The sequence below is a fragment of the Heloderma suspectum genome, chromosome 6 (genome assembly GCF_057233095.1).
Source record: "Heloderma suspectum isolate Gila_16-S chromosome 6, 16-S_ref, whole genome shotgun sequence".
Classification (NCBI taxonomy): Eukaryota; Metazoa; Chordata; class Lepidosauria; order Squamata; family Helodermatidae; genus Heloderma; species Heloderma suspectum.
In genome coordinates, this window is record NC_139463.1 from 24,420,763 (window position 1) to 24,444,564 (window position 23,802).

The 23,802-nt window shown below is 48.3% G+C and overlaps 1 protein-coding gene across 1 annotated transcript in view; it reads right to left on the reverse strand.

Moving 5' to 3' along the window:
• Positions 1–2,252: 2,252 nt before the first annotated feature.
• The window catches only part of HEPACAM (hepatic and glial cell adhesion molecule), a 55,902-nt gene continuing 34,352 nt past the window's right edge, over positions 2,253–23,802 (reverse strand). Inside the window, exons 3-7 of the mRNA XM_084808152.1 lie at positions 18,467–18,748; positions 11,456–11,549; positions 8,682–8,755; positions 6,376–6,446; positions 2,253–2,558 (exon numbers count right to left, since the gene is read on the reverse strand). Of these exons, the coding sequence (XP_084664278.1) occupies positions 2,253–2,558; positions 6,376–6,446; positions 8,682–8,755; positions 11,456–11,549; positions 18,467–18,748 (827 nt within the window). The remainder of the gene's footprint in view (positions 2,559–6,375; positions 6,447–8,681; positions 8,756–11,455; positions 11,550–18,466; positions 18,749–23,802) is intronic.

Sequence of the window (23,802 nt, forward strand, 5' to 3'; positions counted from 1 at the left end):
GTCTGCCTTGCCTGGCACAACAGATCAGCCGCCGCACACATGTACGCAGCTGCGGCAGTATGCTTCCAAACACAGGGACACAAAGAGGCAGCCAAACAACGTTTGCTCACATGCAGCTTCCTGGGTGTATGCACATTCCCAGGTCAATCCCTGTCCCCAAACGTTCAGAAATGCCCAATAGCTCTTGTCAGACTCTAAAACAGGGGTGGGGAACCTGCAGGCCAGGGGTGAGGACTGCAGGCCAAATCAGGTCTCAGTCTGGCCCTCCAGTGTTCCCAGAAGGCCACACACCCCTTCTCTTGGCCACACCCTCTTTCCTCTGAATGCCCATTATTGGGTGGTTTCCCAGCTTTGGCATTTCTTCCCCATTCTAAAAGGATGAAATGTGTCTCCTAAGGCTTAGTTACTGACAGTAACAGCTCTAAGCTAAAAGGTACTGGCATTTTTGTAGCTTTGCCCCCATCCCTTTTGCCTCCACCCACCACTGGAATGAAGCCTTCTAGAGCTTCTTGGAAATCGAATTGGGCCCATGGGCTGAAAGAGGTTCCCCACCTCTGCTCTAAAAGGAGGGGTTCTGTCCTTAAATGAGGCCTCATCAGGAAGGAGCCCAATATGGTGTCATGAACAGAGCAACCTTCCCAAGCTTGGTGCCTTCCACCAGATGCCTTGGACTGCAACTCCCATCATTCCCAGCCAGCATGGCACCTGATTGGGGAAGGCTAGAACAGAGTGTCAGACCACGCTCATTGGGTGACCTTGGCCTCGTTGTTTAGCCTCTTGGCCTACCCTACTTCACAGGGTTGTTATGAGGATAAAAGCAGGGACCATGTTCTGGAGAAGTAGGGGAACTACTCGACAGCAACTAGCTAGTATTTTCCTACTCCGACTGGCAGCACCAGTGGCTCTCCAGCAGGTGTCTCCCCCATCACTTATGACCTGGTCATGAAAAACACAGACCCACACACCTTGAGATGCCAGGGATTAAACCTGGGACCCTCTGTAAGTAATTCACATGCTCTTCCACTGAGCTATGAACTCCCCAATCAACGCTTGCATGCAGTGGAGGCCGGCGGGTCTGCTTCCGGTGGGGCTGTGATTCCATTCTGGGTTTCAGTCAGAACTAGCCAGAACTCCAAAGGAGCTATCCAGGGTGCTGGACCTATTTTGGGGGTAGGGTTCAGCACCTTGGATAGATCCTTTAGAGTTCTGGCCGGTTCTGACTAAAACCCAGAATGGTTGTACAGCCCCACCGAAATCAGAGACACCAGCCTCCACTGCTTGCATATATGCAAAATGGTTGGCATATCCTTTGTGGGGGAACTGTATCAGCAGCAACTCTTTCAAGAGGATTTAGAAAGCCAGGAACTTTTAGTCTGTGGCTCAGGAATTTGCTGCAATGGAAAGCATTTCCTTAACCATCACATATTCTGAATAAGGATGGGATAAATTTGGAGACATGTGAAGGTGTCCTCATATCAGTTGGATGGTACAGCTGCAAGGGACTGTAGCAGCTACCTGCCTGGAAACTCCTAACCAATAGGGGTGCATGATGAAAAAAAAGTTGGGATCTTGCAAGACTCGTAAGGGAGTCCTAAAGAAAAAGCTTCTTTTAAATGCTGGAATTTAGGGCAACCTTGACAACGCTGAAGGCCATTGGTATGCTTTGAGCTACACAGCTTGAGGATACATTCCCACTGGATGAATTACTGATGCATACAAAAGTCTCACAACGCTTGGATGGAAACACCAGGCTTTACAGCAGGGCTGGGCAACTTACGGCCCTCCAGGTGTTTGGGCCTACAACTCCCGTCAGCCCTAGCCAGCATAGCCATAGAGAGAAAATGGGGGCTGTGGGGCAAAACATCTGTAGAGCCACCAGTTCCCCAGCTCTGCTTTTGGGCATCCTTCCCAGGAGCAAAAGCTTCGGCAACAGCGGTGTGATGTTCCTTGGGCGTTACAAATAGCAAGTTAGTGGTCTTTAAAATGTACAGAAGCAGGAGCGTCGAACCTACTGTAAACCTTGAAAAGCGGCTCCAGCCAGCCACCAGAACACTGCGTAATTCACTTTCATCTACAAGCAGAACTCAGGCATCCTTCCTAGCATAGGAAACATGCGTTCGCATGTGCAAAGCACACCCAGAGCAAACTCATTGCTATCCCCGGATACATTTACAGGCACGACGAGGCTTCCTCGCTACGCGCACGCACGCATGCACGCACGCACACACAAAGATACGCATTGCCAGCTGCCTTCAGGCGTTGATTTCCACAGCACTGGGCTCCCCCTGCTGCTCTCGGATGATATGAACTCCAGAAGTCCGCACCAAGCGTGTGGTGCTTTGAGTGCGCCCTGGCGAGCTGGGGGGCCGGGTGGGGGATATGTGTGTTCTGGAGGTGGCCGGAGACCTGGCTGGGGAGCGATGGTATCTGCGAGCGGACCAAACTGGCAGCCCAGGGGATCTCCCGGGAGGAGGCGGAGAGCTGGAGTAGCTGGGCGGAGAGGGTTCGGCAGCATTGTGGGAATCGGGAAGGGACTCCTCGTCGGCTTCCGGTGAGTCCTTTGGGGAAGCAAAAGACAGCAAGAGTCCACAGTTAGAACGTTAGCAGCAGAACCCCCACCCCCTCCGCTGCAGGGCAATGGCCACTTGGAAGGGCAAAGTTAAAGAACATGGTCTTGGATGTGGCCCCATAGATGCCACCTCCACAAGGAGGGCTCATCATTCCCAGCAAAAGCAGAGTCCTGAGGGCTAAGCTGACTTGGTCACCAGACACCCCAGAGAAAGGCATAACACACAGAGTGATGAGAATACCATCACCTGATGAGAAATATTAGTGCTGTGCTGAAAATTACGATTCTTCCGTTTTTGGCATTTTGTGGGGAGGCAAAACGAAACTGTGACAAAAGAGGCTGGGAGAGGTGAGAATTTTGGAGAATTTTCTCCTTGGGGAGGGGGACAGGGTTTCCACATACCTTTTTACGTGTAGGCAATTCTTAAGGGGTTTTCCTTCCTTCTTTCTTTTTTTTAAAAAAACACCCCCCTGCACTTGGAGGAGCCCAGGACTCTTCTCCAGCGTGGCAGTTCTTTCTGAACTCCCAGGAGACCATGTGACCTTGCCCTCACCAATAGGCATTCAGGAAGACCTCCCAGCTGCAGAAGAGTCCTGGGCTCCTGCAAATGCAGGGGGGTGTTTAAAAACAAAACAAAACAGAAAGACCTCAACAACTGCACGCACTTAGAAAGTTAAGTGGAAACCCTGTTCCCCTCCCCAAGGAGAAAACTCTCTGAAATTCTCCCCCTCCCTGCAAAAGAAGCAGAAAAAACAATGCCTCTTTCGCAGGGAGAGAAGAAGTTCCTGAAAATGGGGGCAGGATTCAGCACAACACTAATAAATATGGACACTTCCGTTGGCAGCCACTGAAGGGGCAACAGGAGGGCTTTGCATGCTGAATATCCCAGGTTCGATCCCCAGCATTTCCAGGTAGGACTAGGAAAGACATTCTGCCTGAAACCCTGGGGAACTGCTGCCAATCAGCATTCACAATATTGGGCTAGATGGACCAAGGGTCTGACTCACTATAAGGCAGCTTCTGATGTGCCTAATGTTTGCAGGAAGGGCTACGGCTCAGTGGTAGAGCCCCTGCTTTGCATGCAGAAGGTCCCATGTTCAATCCCCCTCATCTCCAGGTAGGACCAGGTAGGGCCAGGAAAGAAATTCTGCCTGAAACCTTGGAGAGGCACTGCCAGTCAGTGTTGACAATGTTGAACTACATGGACTTATACCTCAGTATAAGGCAGCTTCCTATCGTCCTGTGCATCCTTGTAAGGTTCGCAGCATTCCTCTGGCTGAAACCAAGGTCAAAGTGAGGGCTGCACCCATTGGTTGACAAAAAGAAAAATAAACCCTCGGCAACCTTCTCTTTAAAGGTAAGACTCCAACTCTGAACCTTCTTAGAATTTGCTCACCACCAGAGATCAATCCGATATTGGGAGGGGGGGCATTTTTCACTCCACCCCCTGAAAATTACAAACATCGCTGAGCTGAATACTTGAGCCCGGCATGAATCCATCATGACAATGAAAACTGCTGTATTTTGCCAGGCTTTGGATCTAATCTTCCTGTTTTTATGTTTTTGTTTGCCTGCTGAGGTCTGTTTCATATTTTTATTCCATTGTTTTGATTGGTTATTGTTGTTTTTATAATACTGCTTTAACTTATTTTGGGTTTAAGCCGCTTTAGGGACCATATGGTCTAAAGGCTGGGGGTGGGAGGGATAAAAATACCTAAAAATAAACAAACAGTTCTTGGTGTGTGGGAATAGCATGCCCCCTTGTGGCAGCATTAGGACATGCCTCTAGTTTTGGTGCCACCCTTTCCTTTGGTGCAGCTGATTTTCCCATGCCCTTTGTGGCACAGTGGTACCAGATTCAGGGCTAGTGCCCCAGTCTGGCACAGTAAACCAGAGTGGAGGCTGGTTCACATTCTGCTAGCACTGTGCTGAAAGTTCAGAAAGGAACTTTCCCAGCACATTCATTGAGGTGGGGACAAAAAGGGGCATGAAAAAACCCATAGGCTGGTGAAATACCTATACATTTCAGGGGTGGAGGACTTATATTCATAATATTCAGCAGCTGAGACCTCTCTTTCTCTTTTTATACAGTTTTTACCACCTCGGAAAAGCAGCAGCAGTGCTTCTCCAATCCAGGGCCATTTCATCCACAGTGTTTCTGCTGAAGGATGCTACATCATGGTGCATTGCGGGGGGGGGGATAGCTGCCCCCGGTAGGGCAACAGGGGTAGCCATGTTTTTCCCCCAACAATGTACTCTCGTTTTAGTTTTCAAACTTTTTTTTTACTCATTTGAATTGGAAAAGTGCACATTTCTGTGTGTACTTCTCAAAAGTGCCTGCTTCCCCACCCCCATGGACTAAAGCATAAAAACATGCATAAAAAGAAACAAAAACGCAAATGTTTCAAATGCGATTTTCATGACTTCGAGACATTTCTCAAAAAAAATCCAAGACATATACAGGGCTATCATAAGAAGGGCAGATTCGTGTACTTCGAGCAGTGTAGAGCACAGCGGTCCACAGGTTGCTTGTTAGCCACGCATGAAGACTGAAAACGTATGAAGGATGAAATGAGAACCTGGAGCCCCTTACCTATGTGGCCCACAGCTGATTTTTAAAACTGGATTGCCCATGTGTTCTAAACTCCTTTAGAGCACAGTCCTACAGGTTGCACTCTTGGCAGACAGAGGGGCTCCAAGTTCAGAGACCTCTGCCTATCCTACTCCCTGCCAGCATGAGTCAGGCAGGGCGGGAGAAGGACAGAGGCCATTTTGCCTCCATTGCAAACTTCTAGACGGACCACTGAGCCCATTGAGATGACTTGCCTTTGGTGGGCAGGCAGGATTCTGGAGAGGCCATAGGATTCTGCAGATGCCAGCCTCTCCTCTCCCTGCCTGCTAGCATGCCCCCTTTTCTCCCTCTCCAACTTTTCTCACAACGTCACAGTTGCATCCTTGTAACAGAAGCTTTCCATGCTGGCTGTGAAGGGATGGAGGAGGGAAGATCCATGATCACATCTCCTCCTCCGTGCTCGTAGCTCCATCTGTGGGTGCAGAGGGGGAGCTCCACAGCATCCTATGGCACCCCGGACCTTGTCTAGGGTGCCACAGAATTGTTCTCTCCAAGTCATTTGGAGGTTAACAGTGAAGTTCTAACAGTGCATGTTTACTCAGAAGTAAATCTCACTGTGTTCAGTAGGGCTTACTCCCTTGTAAGTGTTCGAGACCTGAGTGCCGCATGACGGAGTGAGCTCCCGTCTTCAGTCCCAGCTTCTGCCAACCTAGCAGTTTGAAAGCAAGAAATTGCAAGTAGATAAATAGGCACCGCCTCGGCGGGAAAGGTAACAGCGTTCTGTGCACCTCGGTGTTCAGTCATGCCGGCCACATGACCACGGAAGCGTCTTCGGACAGCGCTGGCTCTTCGGCTTAGAAACAGGGATGAGCACCGCACCCTAGAGTCGGACACGACTGGTTGGGGACACCTTTTTTATCTTTTTAAATCTCACTGTGTTCAGTAGGGCTTACTCCCTTGTAAGTGTATTTAGGATTGCATCCTAAAAGGTACTTAGTATCACTTGTAAATAAAGGAGGAGCAGGGATAGCTCATTTTCCCTATCTTCAGGCCTAGAATTTAGCAGTGTGAGTGGCAGAAGCTTCAGCTAATCAAGAGGATTGGAGGGCTGGACTATTAGCTCAAGGTCCTCTCACGCCTAGTAAGCAGACCCCTTCCATACCATCTTGAAATTTCTTTGACGACTAGCACCTGAACCCAAAGCATCTTCCAAAGCACCACCTGTGGAGCTTACTTTCTCTTTCAGGATGTACAAAGCAACTGGATTCTTGCGTTCATGCTCTCCGCTTCGAGGAACAATCTCAACTGCATTAAAAAAAAGAATGGAAATCAGTGTTTGGTTTTTATTATGTGCAAAAAGGATCCGATGAGCAAGCGCAGGAGACAGGTTTGGAGAAAGAAGTAGGCAGACTGAGCCTAATTGAATCCCTTAGGACATAGTCAGACAGCTGTTATGTCCCCTTTTTCTGAGTCTCTGCATTACCCTGAGGAAGCCATGGATTTAGACAGGTCACCCCACTTCAGTGGGAGTCCTTGGCATCCCCTTCTATACATTCTACGCTGACCCTTATCCCCCTTCCATGACTCTACCTTACGCTAACTAGATACCTGCAGGGATCACCTGGAGAATGCATGAGCAGGTCCTCCCAAGTTATTGATTGGTCAGCTTCAATTTCCCTCTCTGGGAGCCGCCCACCTCTAGAGGAATATGTTTGTAGAAAGAAAAGAAAAAAACTTCCTTTGTCTCCAGCTGGTTGGAAAAGAGATAACACATGACTAGGGATGTCTGAGAAATTCATTTCAGTTCCTTTTTTAATCAACATTTACCCACTTCACACCTTTTGGACCAAACACAGACTTGGTGCAATCTGCAGTCAAAGTCTGTACATTTTCAAGTTTGCAATGTGATTCATGGACCCCCCCCAAAAAAAAAAATGCATTCCACAGCACGCATACATTTGAAAATTGTGCATGAAAAAATGCATACTTTTGAAAAATGCACACACATATGCTTTCATCAATGGGAGAAAAATGCATACAGTTGAAAGAGGCACACAATTGATGTGTACATTTGGGGAAATATGCATGAATATATGCACAGATTTTCATGCAAAAAGAAAAATATGGACCATATAAGCCCTTCTTCCACCTTAAATCACCTCTTTCTTTCTTTTTTCTAAACTAATAAGCCTCAAACACTTTTGCCTTTCCTTTTCTAGGCAGTACTCATTTCGGTACCTTGATCATTTATGTACCTTTTCCAGCTCTAAGATATTCCAGACTGTTAGAATCCTTCAGGTCAGGGGTGGGCAGAAGGTAGATCTCTGGATGGTTTCAGTCCGATCAGTATGTAGTTCCAACTCCCAAATGTTTAACAACAGTAATAAAAAAATGACTTTTCCCATCTAATTTAGGCTGTTGATATGGAGAGCTCATGATAACTAGGAGTAGACTGTAGTGTGAAAGGACTATGAGCTCAGTTTAATTCTGGTGCTGAAAACAAATCCCTTGGCTCAGAAGGTGCTTAGAGGCACCCTGTTCTTTTGTTCTAAGCATTTGCCTATTGCACCTGGCTCTGGCTGGTGGATCTTGGGGTTCTAGAAAAAAGCAAAATAGATTCGACAAGCCTGAAGTCCATGCATCCATGTTCTAAGGGCTTCTCTACACGAGGCTTTTATTGTGCGCTCGTGATTGATGACTCACAGTAGTTCGTGGGTTCTTTACACGACATCGTTGGACTCCGGAGCCTCTCCTGTGCTTTGTAACCATTTTGGTGGGGGGGGTTTCTTAACAGGGAAAATCCACTTTTTTAAAATTGTGCTTTGAAGCATTCCAACAGTTTCATGTACTTCCACAATTTCGCTATACCACAGCACCATCTAGTGGCTGTATAATGAAACATATAGAACTTGCAAAGAAAAGAAATCCTGAAAGGAGATGATCTTCATGCTGCAAAGGATCCAGAAGCAGAAACTCCAGTAAAGGTGCAGGATAAAAACCTGATGTAGAGAAGCCCTAAGTCAGGGTAGGCAACTAGCTGACCATGCGCACCCATATGCCACTAGGACAGCTTTCTTGGCATCCAGAGGTGCCCCTCCCATTTTTTTAAAACAACAACAACAACAAAAGCCAGAGTGAGAGAGACAGTATGAATGGATGTTCATCCAGAGTGAGAGAGAGAGAAAAGAGATAAAAAGGAATGAGTTGGCTAGCAGTGTGGGGCAGTGTTGGGGTTCAGACCCCATCCCTGCCTTTTATACAGTCTTTGGACAGGTTACTTATTTTTTGTGACTGGCATCCCATGGCAGCCATTTTGCGCTGGTGCCTAGGACACTTTCTCAAATTACCAAATGTGCCCACCAGTTCAAAATATTGCTTGCCCCTGTTCTAGGTCCCTGGCTCCACACTCCTTGTTCCTGGCTCTCTGCTGAATGCAGCCCTGACAATCATACACCATGGTCTGCAGATAACACAGGAGCAGTTCCTAGAAGATGCCAGCCCGAGATTCAGTATTCACTTGCGGAGAGATGCATTGTTTACCGTCATGTTTTATGTGCTCATCGTTCTGATCCACGTATTCAGAGGAACTTTGCTTCTCCATTTTCCGTTTGTTCCTGAAATAAAAAGCCCCCAAAGGTTGTTTTAGCTGGCTTCCTCAGTTTTGAAAAGAGGCATCCTGACAATCCATGGGCAGGCTTGGGATCATCACCGTTTGCACTTGGCAGCTTGCAACTCAATCCCATACGTTACCAGCTCACAGCAAAGCTGTCCAAAGTGAGTTGGTTGAACAGCGATGTGCAGTAAGTGCAGGATGAGATCTCACAATTGCTTCATTAAATGCTTTGCTTTATTTATTAAATTTATTTTATTTATTAAATTTATTTTATTTATTAAATTTATTAATCGCCCATCTGGCTGGTCACCCAGCCACTCTGGGTGATGTACAACAAGAACAATTTAAAACAATAAAATACTACATTAAAAACATCACATTTCTAAAAAATACCCTAACCCACCCCAAATGCCTGCCTGAACAACCATGTTTTCAGTGCGTGGTGGAAGCTCATTAAAGAGGGGGCATGGCAGAGTTCCCTGGGGAGGGATTTCCACAGAGTGGGGGCCACCACAGAGAAGGTGGCCCCCACTCTGCCCAGATCCACTCAGTACACCTCCTCTTTGCACCAACTGGGCTGTAATCTTTTGGCTGATGGGGTGAAAAGCAACTTGTGGGAAAGGAGATGATTTTGGGGAAAACATTGTTGGAGGGGAAAGAAGACCTCCCTCCCTCTGCACTGGTCTTCCACTATGGCAGGGGTGGGTAACATGTGGCCTGTGACCTGCCTACAGCCCTTACCACCCCCCAGTGCAGCCCCTGCCACACCCCACTGCCCCTCACATCTGGGAAAAAAGTTTAAAATGTTGTGAACAAAATTATGTACAGAGAATTCCAAAGAACCAAAAAGTCAAATCTAGCTTGTTTGCAAGCTAGATTTGACCCTTTTAGACCTCCTTTTAGGGCTTGCAAACAACTTAGATTTGACCTTTTGGGCATTCCATAGCACTTTAGATACCATTATTTCATTAAAAAATCATTTTTCAGGAGACAGCAGCCCATGGCCATGGGCACTATTGGGGGGGGGCAAAAATGGCTCCCAGACCTCCCAAAGTTGCCCATCCCTATGCTACAGGTTACAGCTGTCACAGCTACATTTTGTAAAACAAAACAAAAACAAAATGGCGGGAGGGACGGACTACACATCGCTGGACATCTGTGCTCAAATTACAGCTGGCCAAAGATCTTGGCCCACTTATATTTTATGACAGGCACCCATCTGATACTGTTTATAAGAATACTATAAGGAGGGCATCATTGAACTAAGACTGCAGGAATCAGGGGCTGAGGTTCACAGATTTCACTAAGATATGGTTCATGGCTAAAGTCCTGAGGAATCCGAGGATGGGAAGACAACCTCTTGACACAGGGGAGCTAGTCTCTGAGGCCTTCCTGGAGAGGTAGATCCTAAGGCGATGGAAACCTCGTGACACCTTTCTGTAACTGAGCCTTTTCTCTGAACTGTTACACCAGGAGCCTTGTCTTCTGAGGACGAGGGGCCAAAGTCCTGAACCGTAACACAAGACCATTTGGTGTTATTGCAAGGAACCCAAGGTGGCTTCCATAATCCTCCTCCTCTCCATTTTATCCTCACAACCCTGTGAGGTATGTGAGGCTGAAAGTCGGCGACTGGCCCAAAGTCACCCAGTGAGCTTCATGGCCATGTGGGGACCAGAATCTGGATCTCCCAAGCCCCAGTCCAACACTCTAACCCCTACTCCACACTGGCCTTATATGTATTTCCAGTGGGGTAGACCTCAAGGTGGCCATGCTTGAACTAAGGAACTTCAAAGAGAAGTTGCAATGCAGAACAGCTGAGCTACAATTCATCAAGATATTCAGGCATATCTCCTGTGGCTTAAAGAGTAGTTCATATCACACTACATGTGTGAATCAGCTAACCAGTGCAAGGGTGTATGTGTTGTCACCCAACAACCATTCTGTGGATGACCACTGTTAATAAGAACAACCATTCGGTGGATGATCACTGCTAATAAGGTAATGATCACTATCTGTACTTTTCTGCATTTTCAATCCCTCTGTTTTCAGGGTTCACAATTTCCATTTCCCTCCCAGCCTCCAACCATGTGTGTATATATACTTATAGCTCAGGATAACACTTCATGCTAGGGATGAAGAATTCTGAGAAGTCTGCCACAGACTCCAATAAGGCCGGAGTCCGTGGCGGAATGGACCACTCACCTCCGCCACCCCGTAAAGTTTGCACCGGCTGGATCCTACCTGCCGCCGGCCGGGTCCTCTCTGTCCGCTATGCCATTTGGTTCCCTGCTCTTTGCCGTGATAGGCTATGAAAAGATTTACGTAGCCTATCACAGCAAAAGAGCAGGGACGCAAATGGCACCTGCTACGCCGGACGCCATTTGCGTCCGCAGACTGGCAGCGGACAGAAGTCCAGCAGTAGATGGACCCGGCCGGTGGCTCCATGGACTTGCTGCAGAGCGGAGCCAGCCGGGGAGGATTCTGGGAGGAGGAACAGATCACCTCCCCCCCCCCCCGCGGATCCCCCAGCGGACTCGGATGAGTGGGGTTCGTACACCCCTACTTTATGCATCTGATGAAGTGGGCTGTAGTCCATGAAAGCTTATGCCATAATAAAATAGCTTTTAAGATGCCACAAGACTTTGTTGTTGTTCATCTATTTATATAATAGATAAAGATATCTATATATTAAAGTTCATACTTCTTGGATGGTTTCCAACAGGCACAGACAGTCACTAAGGTAACCAGAAGGAAAATTCCCCCAGTGGAGAGGATTATATAGAGGGAGCTCCTTCCTATAGAGATACAAAAGACAAGAGAGGGATTAGAGATTAAGTTAAACCAATTAAGGCAGTAAGGTACACACTGAGGTTGCCCCAGGTCTTCGGATTTAACCTGGGCCCCATCTACATGAGCCTTTTACTCCGGGGTGGCTGCGAGTTGAGGTCCCTCAGGATCGATGACACAGTCACCGGCCATCGCAGCCATGGTTTTCTCCTGGAAACTGCGGATTTCCAAGATGGCGTTTTGCTGCGATTTGGGGGGTTTGCTGTGGGTTTGCTGTGGGTTTCCCTGCGTTTGCAGGCCATCTGTCCCTTCCCTGAACTGACTTCGCATTTTGCAGTGGGCATGTTGTAGGTGTGTGTAGTGCTTGTATTGCTCTGTGATGCCCCTTTACTCCCACCATCCCTTTGCAGCTGCGCAGTTACAGAAGCACAGAGGGTTGTTTTCAGTTACTTAATCACACTTTCGCACACGTATCTTTGCGACAGTCGCTTTTGGACTCAGTGCCCAAGGGCTGGGGGGGGGGTGTCTTGGGGGAGGACCATCTTTGCTCTGGCCACCATTTCGGAGTGATGGGTAGGCATGTACTGCTCATGCTTGCGAGTGCGAACCATCGCTAGAGTTTCGGGCTGGGGAACTGGCAAACAGATGGCGTGGAAATGAAGGAGCACAGTACAACCAATTTTTAACCAACAAGGGAAGTAAAGACACAACAGAACCCCTAAAATACAAAACAGCCAATGAAGTGTTGCACCCCCACGCCCATGGGGACTGCACAGCTGTGCATTTAAGTGTAATGGCAAGAAAAAAAGGCACGGTGAGTCTGTTAGGGAAGCCTGCAGTAAATCGCGAGTGTATCGCAGGGGGTGCTAGTTCGAAGCCACGTTGCTGTGCAGTTGCGATGGGGTGTGTGCGAAAGCAATGCTGTGTAGATGAGGCCCTGGTTTCATGGTTTTAGCCACCATTACAGGTGGAAAAGGAGTACAATTTCAGAAGGGGCTATAAACAAGGGCCAGGTTTACCTTAACGAGAGCTTTTGCTATAGCTCCACCCTCATAGCTATCAGGCTTCTCCCCTGACCTACTGGAAGATTTATTTATTTTCATTTATTTATGACATTTATAATCTGCTTTCCTCCAAGGAGCTTAAGGCAGCGTATATGGTTCTCATGCTTCCCACCCATTATCCTCACAACCCTATAGGTAGGTTAGATCACAGGGGGCAGACATCAGGTTTGTGAAATCTATTTCAGTGGTGTTGTTGTTTTCTTGGAATCTTAAGATCTGGTTCAAAAGACATACACTTTGAATCAAAGAATTTTGATTCCAGGAATTTGATTTGAGTATCAGAACCGAATGGAGCTCACACACAAAAATCCATTCCTGGTTACTGCAAGCTTTCTTTGTTTCAGCCGTATAATTTAGGGCAGGAGGGGAGTAATTTTGTTTCTGCTCTTGTTAAATAATTGGGAGTCAGAAATCCTTTCTGATCTACAGCAAATTACCTAGAGACCGACCAGTAGATCCAGTTCCACCTTCTGCACACATGCCTGGGCATTAGAGGCAAGATTCCTTCCACTCAGACATTTAACTCCTAAAGAACCGACATCCTGGAACCTGAACTATGAAAAAGGCTGCCATTAGGTGTGGTACTGCCATATCTGCGATCTCTCTGGTTATCAGGTCGAATGATGTTTTAACAGTTCCACCAGCTACTGCTGTCTAATTTTATTGTGATTGTATGTTCAGTTTTAACTATGATTTTTTTTTCTATTGTTATAAATGGTTTAAGGCACCATCCTATGGGCGATGGCCATAAGCCTTCAAACTTGGAGGCTGGCAGCCATCCAATGCAGAGCTGAAGGAGTGGTGGAGGAAGTGGAGGCTGGTGGCTGTGATGCCAGTGGGGCGGTGGATCTGCTCCGGGTTTCAGTCAGGACCAGTCAGAACTCTAAAGGAGCTATCCAAGGTGTACCTTGGATAGTTCCTTTAAAGTTCTGACTGAAACCTAGAGCGAATTCACCGCCCCACTGACATCAGAACCACCAGCTTCCACTGGGTGGAGGCAATCGTTGCCTCCGTGTTCCTCGGATTCATCACCCCACTGACATCAGAACCACCAGCCTCCACTGGGTAGAGGCAATCGTTGCCACCATGTTCCTCCCACTCTGCATTTTAACTAGATGGGCTTTTTTGCCTCTCTAGCTGGGGCTCTGTGGAGCGGGAGGGAAGGAGGCTGAGGAGGCCTGGGGATCTGGCGTAAGCGTAATGAGCTTGCGTAACTCAGTGAAGCCAAAAGCTATGCTGTGCAGGGCCACCCAAGACGGACAGGTCATGGTGGAGAGTAGGGCCTCCCTACTCCCCTCCCCTCCCCGGGCTTCCCCCCACCCCCTTTCCCTCTTTTTCGAGGTCACCTTTGCAACCTTGGAGAGGTAGCCTGCGTGGTTTTCTCTGTGCCAGTTGTGAGCAGGGAGGGGGTGGGGAGCTCAGATTCCTGGGTCCGAGGTCGGGGCCACAGGATTGCTCCCTTGATTGATGTGTGTGTGTTTGTGTGTTTTAATAAACTGCCTTCAAGGGAACTTTTCTAAAAGGTGGAATTTCTTTCTTTCTTGTGTTCTTTCAACCTGAGCAGGGTCCTCTGAACTGACTTAACTCCTGAGTATGGGAGGTGGGGAGCAATCTGCGGCCCTCAGCCTAATTTCAAAAGCCTTTTGGAAGCAGCGTTTCAGACCTCTGGCAAGAGCAATCTGTCTCTTCCCTGGCAACCTGCTGCATGGGAAGGGAGAGACGGAAAAGAGGATGTCAAAAAGAAAGAGAAAAGAGTGGCAGAAAGAGAAAAAAGGGTCAACCACCCACTGCCGATATGTGGCCCCCAACAGATTACCTGCCAGGACATGCGACCCTCAACAGAAAAAGAAACGTTTGCCCATCCCTGCCTTGGTATTTTTTGTTGTAGGAGCTTCTACCAAAGAAGCATTTCCTTCAGCAACTCAAAGCTCACACTGTGCTCAGAATCCAATGAAGGAGATTCTGGAACACTCACCACCATCTGGACACAGTCTCCACACATCTAATGATTTATAACTGCAGTCTGGGTTTTATGGGCACTGTCCTTAAGGATGCCATGGAGACCCTGCTGCTGTCTCTGGCATCACACGCCCACTGCCAGCTGGAACTGCTAAGCCCTGCTGAGCTTGACCCATTTCACATGTCACTGCCTACAGGGATTTTGCCCTGGGGTCGGCTCAAGTTCCTGAACCAAAGGCAGCAAAGGCTTTTGAGCACTACCTTTTTGTGCCCGGGGGTGTGGGGGAGGTAATTTCGTGACTCCAGGAAAGGGAGTGTGAGCAAAAGGAAGAGAGCTGCAACAAGCAGAGTGTTCCTCCCACCACACCAGGGACTGGACATAAGAACATAAGAAGAGCCCTGCTAGATCAGACCAAGAGTCCGTCTAGTCCAGCATTCTGTTCACACAGGCTGCCTCTGATACTGGCGGTAATCTATCACCATCATCACTAGTCATTGATAGCTTTCTCCTCCATGAATGTGTCTACCCCCGCTTTAAAGCCATCCAAGTTGCTGGCCCTCACTACCTCTTGTGGAAGTGAATTCCATAGTTTAACTATGCACCGTGTGAAGAAGGACTTCCTTTTATCTGTCCTGAATCTACTCACACCCTTTCAGCTCCATGGGATGACCCCAGATTCTAGTATTATGGGGCGGGGGGGGGGGAATGTCTCTCTATCCACTTTCTCTGCACCATGCATAATTTTGTGCACCTCTACCATGTGCCCCATGACAGGGATAGTCATGGGGCACATGCCGGGGGAAGGAGGTTGAAAGTTGAGTTGTGCAGCAAAGTGCAGGGGAAGCAGCTGTGGGAGGCCATGATACGCCAGTGCACAAGCTCCTTATCCTTCCCTTCAAACCTTCATGGCCTTGCCCTCTCTTTTATCTCTCCACTTACATCCTGACACCAACCATGCCTGCAGTGGAGGCTGGCTGGTGGCTCTGATATCAGTGGGGCAGTGGATCCACTCCATGTTTCAGTCAGAACTCCAAAGCAACTGTCCAAGGTTCAATAGCGCCTTTAGAGTTCTGACTAAAACCTGGAGCAGATTCGCCACCCCACTGACATTGGAGCCAGCAGCCTCCACTGCCTGCCTGTGACCTTTCCTTGTCCTACTCCACCATCTTCAGCTGCCTGATGGTATCCTGCTCCCTGAAACAACTCCACCTTTCTCCCTTGCTGCCCCTTATGCCTGGAACTGCCCACCCCTGAACACTTCCATGAGACCAACCCTTTTACTTTTCTTCTCTTCCCTTGTCTTGCTTTGATCTGCTCATGTCCATGTGGGCAGTGGCTGCCAAATTATTAACTTCTCTCGTCACTCTGAACCTGAGACATCCCCTTCTTAAATCATTAGACTGGCTTGCTGGAGCCTCCACAAGCTTCCTGCCCCTGTCTTTAAAGACCTCCATGCCCTTGCCTGACACTTAGCTCTCCACTCTTATAGCCCAATACATTCCAGCCCATGACCTTCGATCTTACAGCTCCACCACCCTCAGTGGTCCCAAGGTCTCTTACTTTCTTCAAATCTTTTCCCAATAGTCATTTTTTCCATAAACCTTTGGCACCTACCCTTAGTGTTCAAGCCCTATTCCAATCTTCTCCAGCCTGGGGCCCTCCAGATATGTTGGCCTATAACTCCCATCTTCCCCAGCTAGCATTACAAATGTCTACACCAGCTGGGGATGATGGAGATTGTAATAAAAAAACATCTGGAAGGCAGCAGGCTGGGGAGGGTTGCCTTAGTCTAACTAAGCCAAAGTCCATGTTTTTCCTGTTTAACCCTTCCTCCATTCCACCTCCATTCCTCTGATGTCTTCCTTATGTCTGTTTCCAGATTGTTAGGGATGTTAGAGAATTCCACCACAGATCCCAGGGAGGCTGAATTCCAGTGAATTAGGCCCCTCGGAATCCGTGGCGGAACAGAGCAACCCGCCCCACCGCCCCGTGAAACGGAGCCTACCTGGCTGCGGTTCCACTGGCGGTGGCGGTGGCTCCAGCAGCGGCAGCAGCTCCGGTAGCACCAGCCACTGCTGGGCTGCAGCCACAAATGGCAGCTGCTATGCCGGCTGCCATTTGCATCCCTGGCAAGCCGTGATAGGCTACGTAAGTATTTACGTAGCCTATCACGGCTCAGAGCAGGGACGCAAATGGAGTAGCAGCTGCCATTTGCATCCCCACTTTTGCCGTGATAGGCTACGTAAATATTTATTTACGATAGGCTACGTAAATATTCTATCATGGAGAGAGCAGGGACACAAATGGCAGCCGCTATGGCATTTGTGTCCCTTCGCTGAGCTGTGATAGGCTACGTAAATATTTACGTAGCCTATCACAGCAGAAGTGGGGACGCAAATGGCATAGCGGCCGCCATTTGCATCCCCGCTTTTGCTGTGATAGGCTACGTAAATATTTACGTAGCCTATCATGGCTCAGCGAAGGGATGCAAATGGTGGCTGCTATGCCAGCCGCCATTTGCGTCCACAGACCTGCCGTGCGAATGCACCTGGCCGGTGGCTCCGTGGAGTCACCACGGAGCAGAGCCGGCCAGGGTAGGATTTCGGGGGGAGGTACGGAGCGCCTCCCCCCCCCGCAAATGTCACCCTTCAAAAAGGTAAGTGACTTTCGTACATCCCTACAGATTGTAACTCCCTCATGATAGGGATTATTCCATTCTGTAGTCCCTTGAGACTCATGTGGTAGCATCTGACAGCAGTTGAAACAAGGCAAGAAGAAAACAGGAATGTGGATAGCTCCAAGTGTGTCCTGCTAGCTGAAACTCTGTCCTACTACAACAATAGGAGGATGTTGTCTCAGCAGGGAGCATAAGCCAACTAAAGCCTTATGTAGGCTGTCAAGACCTATAGTGTGGTCACCTCCACCCCGTGGAGAAGCTGACTGGATTATTAAAGGGCCCTCATCGGATTTTGTAGCCTGAGATTTTTGTGAGCCTGAGAAGAATGTTCTGCCTGGGACTTATCCCCTGAGCAAGAGGATGATGGCAAGGCTGTGTCCTCAGGCCGAGAGGGCCCTGAAGAAGGCACTGACCATCCTACCCCTGAGGAAGTAGCCTGTGCCTCGTCATCATCAGAATCCTCTGCTACACACTGGAAGGTCTGGGGGCTGGGGGGTCATACTGTAACAAGGGCCTGTCCTTCTGTTATTTTTTAAAGCACCATGTACATAGATGATGCTAAATAAGTACATACATCATTTCCCAGCAGCCAATCCTAACACAGAGCATATTCACCCTCCTCCCTTCTGCTGTAGATTGTGAAAACTGTGGAGTTGGAAGGAGCCAGTGATTTCAAAATAGCTTTCACCTGTCTGCTCCTAATATGGAAACAAAGAATTGGCAACAGAACTTCTAATATGATGGAAGAGGCCTCCATCGTCGCACTCCTTGAATCACTTGAAGTTTCAACAACACAGGCATTATTTTTTTAAATCTGGAACATCCAGAAGGTTTCAGAAAGTCACCTGTCACCTGGTTGGCAGCACTCATTCTATCAAGCTGCAGCTGGGGGAAGATGGGAGACAGGCACATTTCATTTTATAAGAACTACAATTTAACTTTATGACCCAGTGCTTGAGTTTGCTTTTTCCCTCTTCCCACCCCTTTTCCTTGTGTGTCATCTCTTTTAGATTGTAAGGCTCCCTTTTCAGCTGAAGAGCAAGCGGGGAAAAACGTTTTCAGTAAATAAGTCATGGAATACTGGGTTCAGACAGCACCTGTTTTGGGGTTCCAGATTTGAGAAATTCACATTACACAATAAATAATACAGGCAGAAAATCCCCCCCTCCCCTGGTTTCCCCACATTCTCTCTTCTGTGTGTTATGTCTGCACTGTCATACTTACTGTACACAGTCAGTTTTATGGGAATGCTGCGGCCATTGCTGATAGGGTTTTCTACCAGACAGCTGTAAGTGTCATCATCGGACATAAGAACTTTGGTGATGGTCAGCACCTTTTGGTCATGGGAGAGGATCAGTCGGGAGTCATTGCTGAGGGGTTTGCTATCCTTCAGCCATGTGTAAGTGGGCTTTGTGCCATTCTCATGGGAGCAGTTTAGAGTGAAATGTTCGCTGAGCTCCAGCACAGTTGAAGAGGCCAGGGCGACATGAGGTTTTGAAATGGGAACTAGAAAACAAAATAAATAAATAAATGAGGTAACCCCTTTTTAATTCCTAGCAAATAGAAAGTGAAAAAATGGAAACGCATGTTTCATGATGTTTTCCAACAATAATACCTATCTGCATCCATTTCAAATCATCAGGTGCAATTGGGCTACCCAGTAATAAGTTGGACAGATGGGAAACTAAAGATACTGATTTACTAACAGTGATGTACTGGTAACATTTTGAAATGACAGTCCCCATAGCCATGCCCCCAGGGAGAGTCCAAGAAGTCAGGCAGCTGTGTTGATCCATATCAACAAGCCAGATCTAGCTGTTTCCATCTCCACCAGGAGCTGGTCTTTGGTGAAGCTAATGGGTCTTAACTGCCCATTCAAGACCAAGCTGCCCCAACATACTTCGCATTACAACAGGGTACAATATATTGCTGCTGGGAAAATTCATTCCCCCACCACCAGCAATTGTGAAAATTGCAGCTAAGCTCAGAGGGAATTCTGAAGGGGGGATGTAGATGACATCAGGGGATTATGGGAGTTGTAGTCCAGCACTTCTGGAAGGCACCAGCTTGGAAAAGGTTGGACTAAACTCTACCATTGCCTCCCCCAGGACAATACACCCCACAAGTTAAGCTCCTAGGATGTAGAAGTGTGAGGTACAGACAGAGGGGGAGGGATGGACAGCAAGTTAGAGAAGGAAGGAGAGAGTCTGAAGGATAGGAAAAGCGGAACTAGCACAGAAAGAATTTGTCACAGGGTGCATATGTATTTGACAATTGCACTGAAATCCAAGTCATCTGGCATGTTTAAGTATCTGGGGCAATGCCCTGGTTTGCATGATCACCATGGCTTAATCACCCATCCAGGCTTATTGTGTTGTCCAAACCTGGGCTACATGGTTTGTTGGAGGGGGAAACAGCCTTCAAATAACCCATGGATGGTTGTTCGGTTATTTCAGGGTTACTTTCCCCTCCAACAAGACATGTTGCCCAGGTTTAGACAACACAACAAGCCGTGCCTGGGCCAAACGGTGCCCAGCATGCACTGTGGTTTAAAAAACCCACTATGGGTTAAACAAGCCACTGTGGCTTGTTTAAGCCACGACGATCGTGCAAACCAGGTCATTGTTGTACAGTGTCTCCAGGCTTTTCCCCTGGTTTGCACTTACTGGGTGTACAAAGGATGGCCGCTTACACATTGCCAGAAAAGAGGAAACACATCACCCCAAAAGAGGACAAAGGGGAACCCATATTTGCATAAAAGATGGGGAGAGCAGGGGCCTTGAATGTGTCCATCCACAGCGAGCACCTGGACAGAAGACTGAGCAGGCACACAGGTGACACCTGGTCACAGTCTTCCCCACTATGGTGAGATGTATTGCATTTATATTTAAATTCTAGTAATTATTTTTGAATTTGCAACTCTATGAATAAATTAGCATATGCAAATTTTGAGCAAATGCAACTTTTACGCAAATATGAGTGACCAGGTGACACCTGTGTGCCTACTGATCTGCCGTCCAGTTGCTCACTGTGGATGGACAACTTCAAGGCCCCTGCTCTCCCCTTCTTAAGGTTCTTTGTCATTAAACCAGACTTGGACTGGACAGCCCTTCTGGTAGAGGATGCCTTCAAATGGAGGACTGTCCTCTATAAAGTAGAACACATGCCACTCCTCCCCACTGCCCCCAAGAGACTGTGCCTGGTTTGCATGTAATGATAAGCCAGCATGGGTGAATTTCCTCAGGGGGAGTCTTGTCATAGCAACCATTTTGAATATTCAGGCATGGTGAGGGCTCACCATACCTTCTCATTATGTGTAAACCTGGCAAGGGTTGGTTGCCTGGGTGGTTGACAAGCTACCTGCAACCCTAAAACAGCCCGTGGGTTCTAGGTGGTTTGTCAACCACACCAACAACCCACCCTCGCTGGGTTCGCACATAATGAGAAGTTACGGGACCCCACCACATCCCAAATATTAAAAATGGCTGCTACCACCACAACATAGAGCCCCACAAGGAAAGTCATCCATGGTGGCTTCTTGTTACGTGTGAGCAGGCCAGAGGTTTACCAGGGGGAGAATCCAGAAAATAGGGACTGCCCCTGATAAACAGGGACAGTTGGAGCATATGGAACGAGAACATCACTATAGGTATTCTCTACTCCACCAACACACACACACTCACATCTTATATGGACTGTAAAAGTATCCACTCTTCCTCCAAAGAGCTCATTACAGCTTGCAGATAGTTTCCCCAGCATTCCCCCCATCTGCAGGATGTTCAGAGGCTTTCTCTTAGCTCCACCAGAAGGACAGCGTTGCACATGCCTTCTGGCCATTCATTCTCTCGGGGTCAAACCATACTTGACCTGGGAGATCTTTTACCGATTTTAAAATTAACTGCATTGTGGAGATGGAAAAGGTTTGACCCTTCCCCCCTGTGCCATTTTCCTGATCAATACCACTCCTCAAAGCCTCTAGTGGTCCTTTTAGTGGGGGCAGGGAGAGAGGCAGTGCCAGCTCCAGGTTTTTGAAGGCCCCTAGGTAAGACCCCCCCTCAATGGGTCCCCTCCTTCTCACTGTCACTGTCACCAGCTGCTGCTGGTCCCCATCCTCTTTCTCACCACTGCCTGTCAAGCAAGCAAATGGCAGCAGAGAGCCAGTGAGCAAGTGGGCAGTGGCATCTGATGTTCCTCCTTCTCACCACCACCATTGTCTGGGCCAGAGCGAGAGCCAGGTGAACAAGCAGGTTGCAGTGCTGAAGAGGAGGAGCAAGTCCAGGGGGCTCTTTTCAGTGGGCCCCTGCTGGGTTGTGGGCCCTCGGCAGGTGCCCAACCATACCTAACCTTCACACTGAGCCTGAAGTGCAGTATTCATATTGTGCCTGTCTCTTTTTTTCCACTGAGTAGCTTCTAGGGATGGCACAGGTGCTCAGCTCCCGGAGTTGATGGACTCCCCCCACAGGTGATTCCAGGCAGCACCCACCAAGCTGCTGCTCCCGCTCGGGGGGCCCATGCTCGCCGATCCGCCTGCACCTACCCTGAGCCGTTTGTGAGCGCCTGTCGTTCCCGGGGTTGCCATTTTGCAAAAAAGATGGCAACTCGAGAACTTCTATAACTTCAATATTGCACACAGAGCGGCCGTAAAAGCCCCATCTGTGCAGTATTACAGGAGTAAATGGCCCATTTATGCTTGTACTATTGTGTAGATGGGGCCTTTACAGCCGCTATGTGCACAATATAAAATTTACGGAAGTTCCCAAGTCCATGCTTTTTTTGCAAAATGGCAACTGCAGGAACAACAGGCACTTGCAAAGGGCTCAGAGTAAGTACGGGTGGCTTGGCAAGTGTGGGGGGCACACGAGTGGGTCTGGGGGTGCATGAGTGGGGGCAGCAGCTGGGCGGGTGCCCAAAGAACCTGGACAGGGGCATCCACCCATCCCTAGTAGCTTCAAGGGGAGGGATTTTTACCAGGGAAAAGGGGTTCAGTACCTCCACCTCTAGAGATGCAACCCTAAGTTGATTCTTCAGCTCCTCCTTAAAAAAGAAACCCTGAGATCCCATCACAAATCTCCTATGTCACACGTAGTTTGGTCCCAGGATTATCTTGTGATGGCGTTATATTGAATTGGGCTATGCAGGACTATTGAACAATTTAAAGAATAAATGATACCTTGAACTCCGGGGCAGTGGTGCCATCAGCACAGGATTTGGGGCCAAGGTCTCTCTCAAGAGAATGAGCAGGAGGGCCCTCAACACAGCATGGCTGGCTTATCAGGTTTTGAACTGAAGTAATGCATATCGAGCCCCTTCGTGGATCACTGCCTTGTTGTGGCGAAGGGGCTTGCGTAACTCAGTGAAGCCATAAGCTATGCCGTGCAGGGCCACCCAAGACGGACAGGTCATGGCGGAGAGTTCTGACAAATGTGGTCCACTGGAGAAGGAAATGGCAACCCACTCCAGGATTCTTGCCAAGAAAACCCCATGGAACGTATCACCAGGCTAAAAGAGATGACGCCGGAAGATGAGCCCCTCAGGTCGGAAGGTGTCCAATATACTACTGGGGAAGAGCAGAGGGAATTTCCAAGTAGCGCCAGAAAGAGTGAAGCGGCTGGGCCAAAGCCGAAAGGACACTCAGCTCTGGATGTGTCTGGTGGTGAAAAGAAAGTCCGACGCTGTAAAGAACAATATTGTTTAGGAACCTGGAATGTAAGATCAGTGAATCAAGGTAAGCTGGAGGTGGTCAAACATGAGATGGCAAGACTGAACATCGACATCTTGGGAATCAGCGAACTAAAATGGACAAGCATCGGCGAATTTAATTCAGGTGACTATTATATCTACTACTGTGGGCAAGAATCCCTTAGAAGAAATGGAGTAGCACTCATAGTCAACAAAAGGGTGGGAAAAGCATTACTGCGGTACTGGGGTACTGGGGTAATACATATCGAGCTCCTTCATGGATCACTGCCTTGCTGTGGCGAAGGGGCTTGCGTAACTCAGTGAAGCCATAAGCTACGCTGTGCAGGGCCACCCAAGACAGACAGGTCATGGCGGAGAGTTCTGACAAATGTGGTCCACTGGAGAAGGAAATGGCATTGGCAACCCACTCCAGTATTCTTGCCAAGAAAACCCCATGGAACATATCACAAGGCTAAAAGATATGACGCCGGAAGATGAGCCCCTCAGGTCGGAAGGTGTCCAATATACTACTGGGGAAGAGCAGAGGGAATTTCCAAGTAGCGCCAGAAAGAGTGAAGCGGCTGGGCCAAAGCTGAAAGGACACTCAGCTGTGGATGTGTCTGGTGGTGAAAAGAAAGTCCAATGCTGTAAAGAACAATATTGTTTAGGAACCTGGAATGTCAGATCAATGAATCAAGGTAAGCTGGAGGTGGTCAAACATGACATGGCAAGATTGAACATCGACATCTTGGGAATCAGCGAACTAAAATGGACAAGCATCGGCGAATTTAGTTCAGGTGACTATTATATCTACTACTGTGGGAAAGAATCCCTTAGAAGAAACGGAGTAGCACTCATAGTCAACAAAAGGGTGGGAAAAG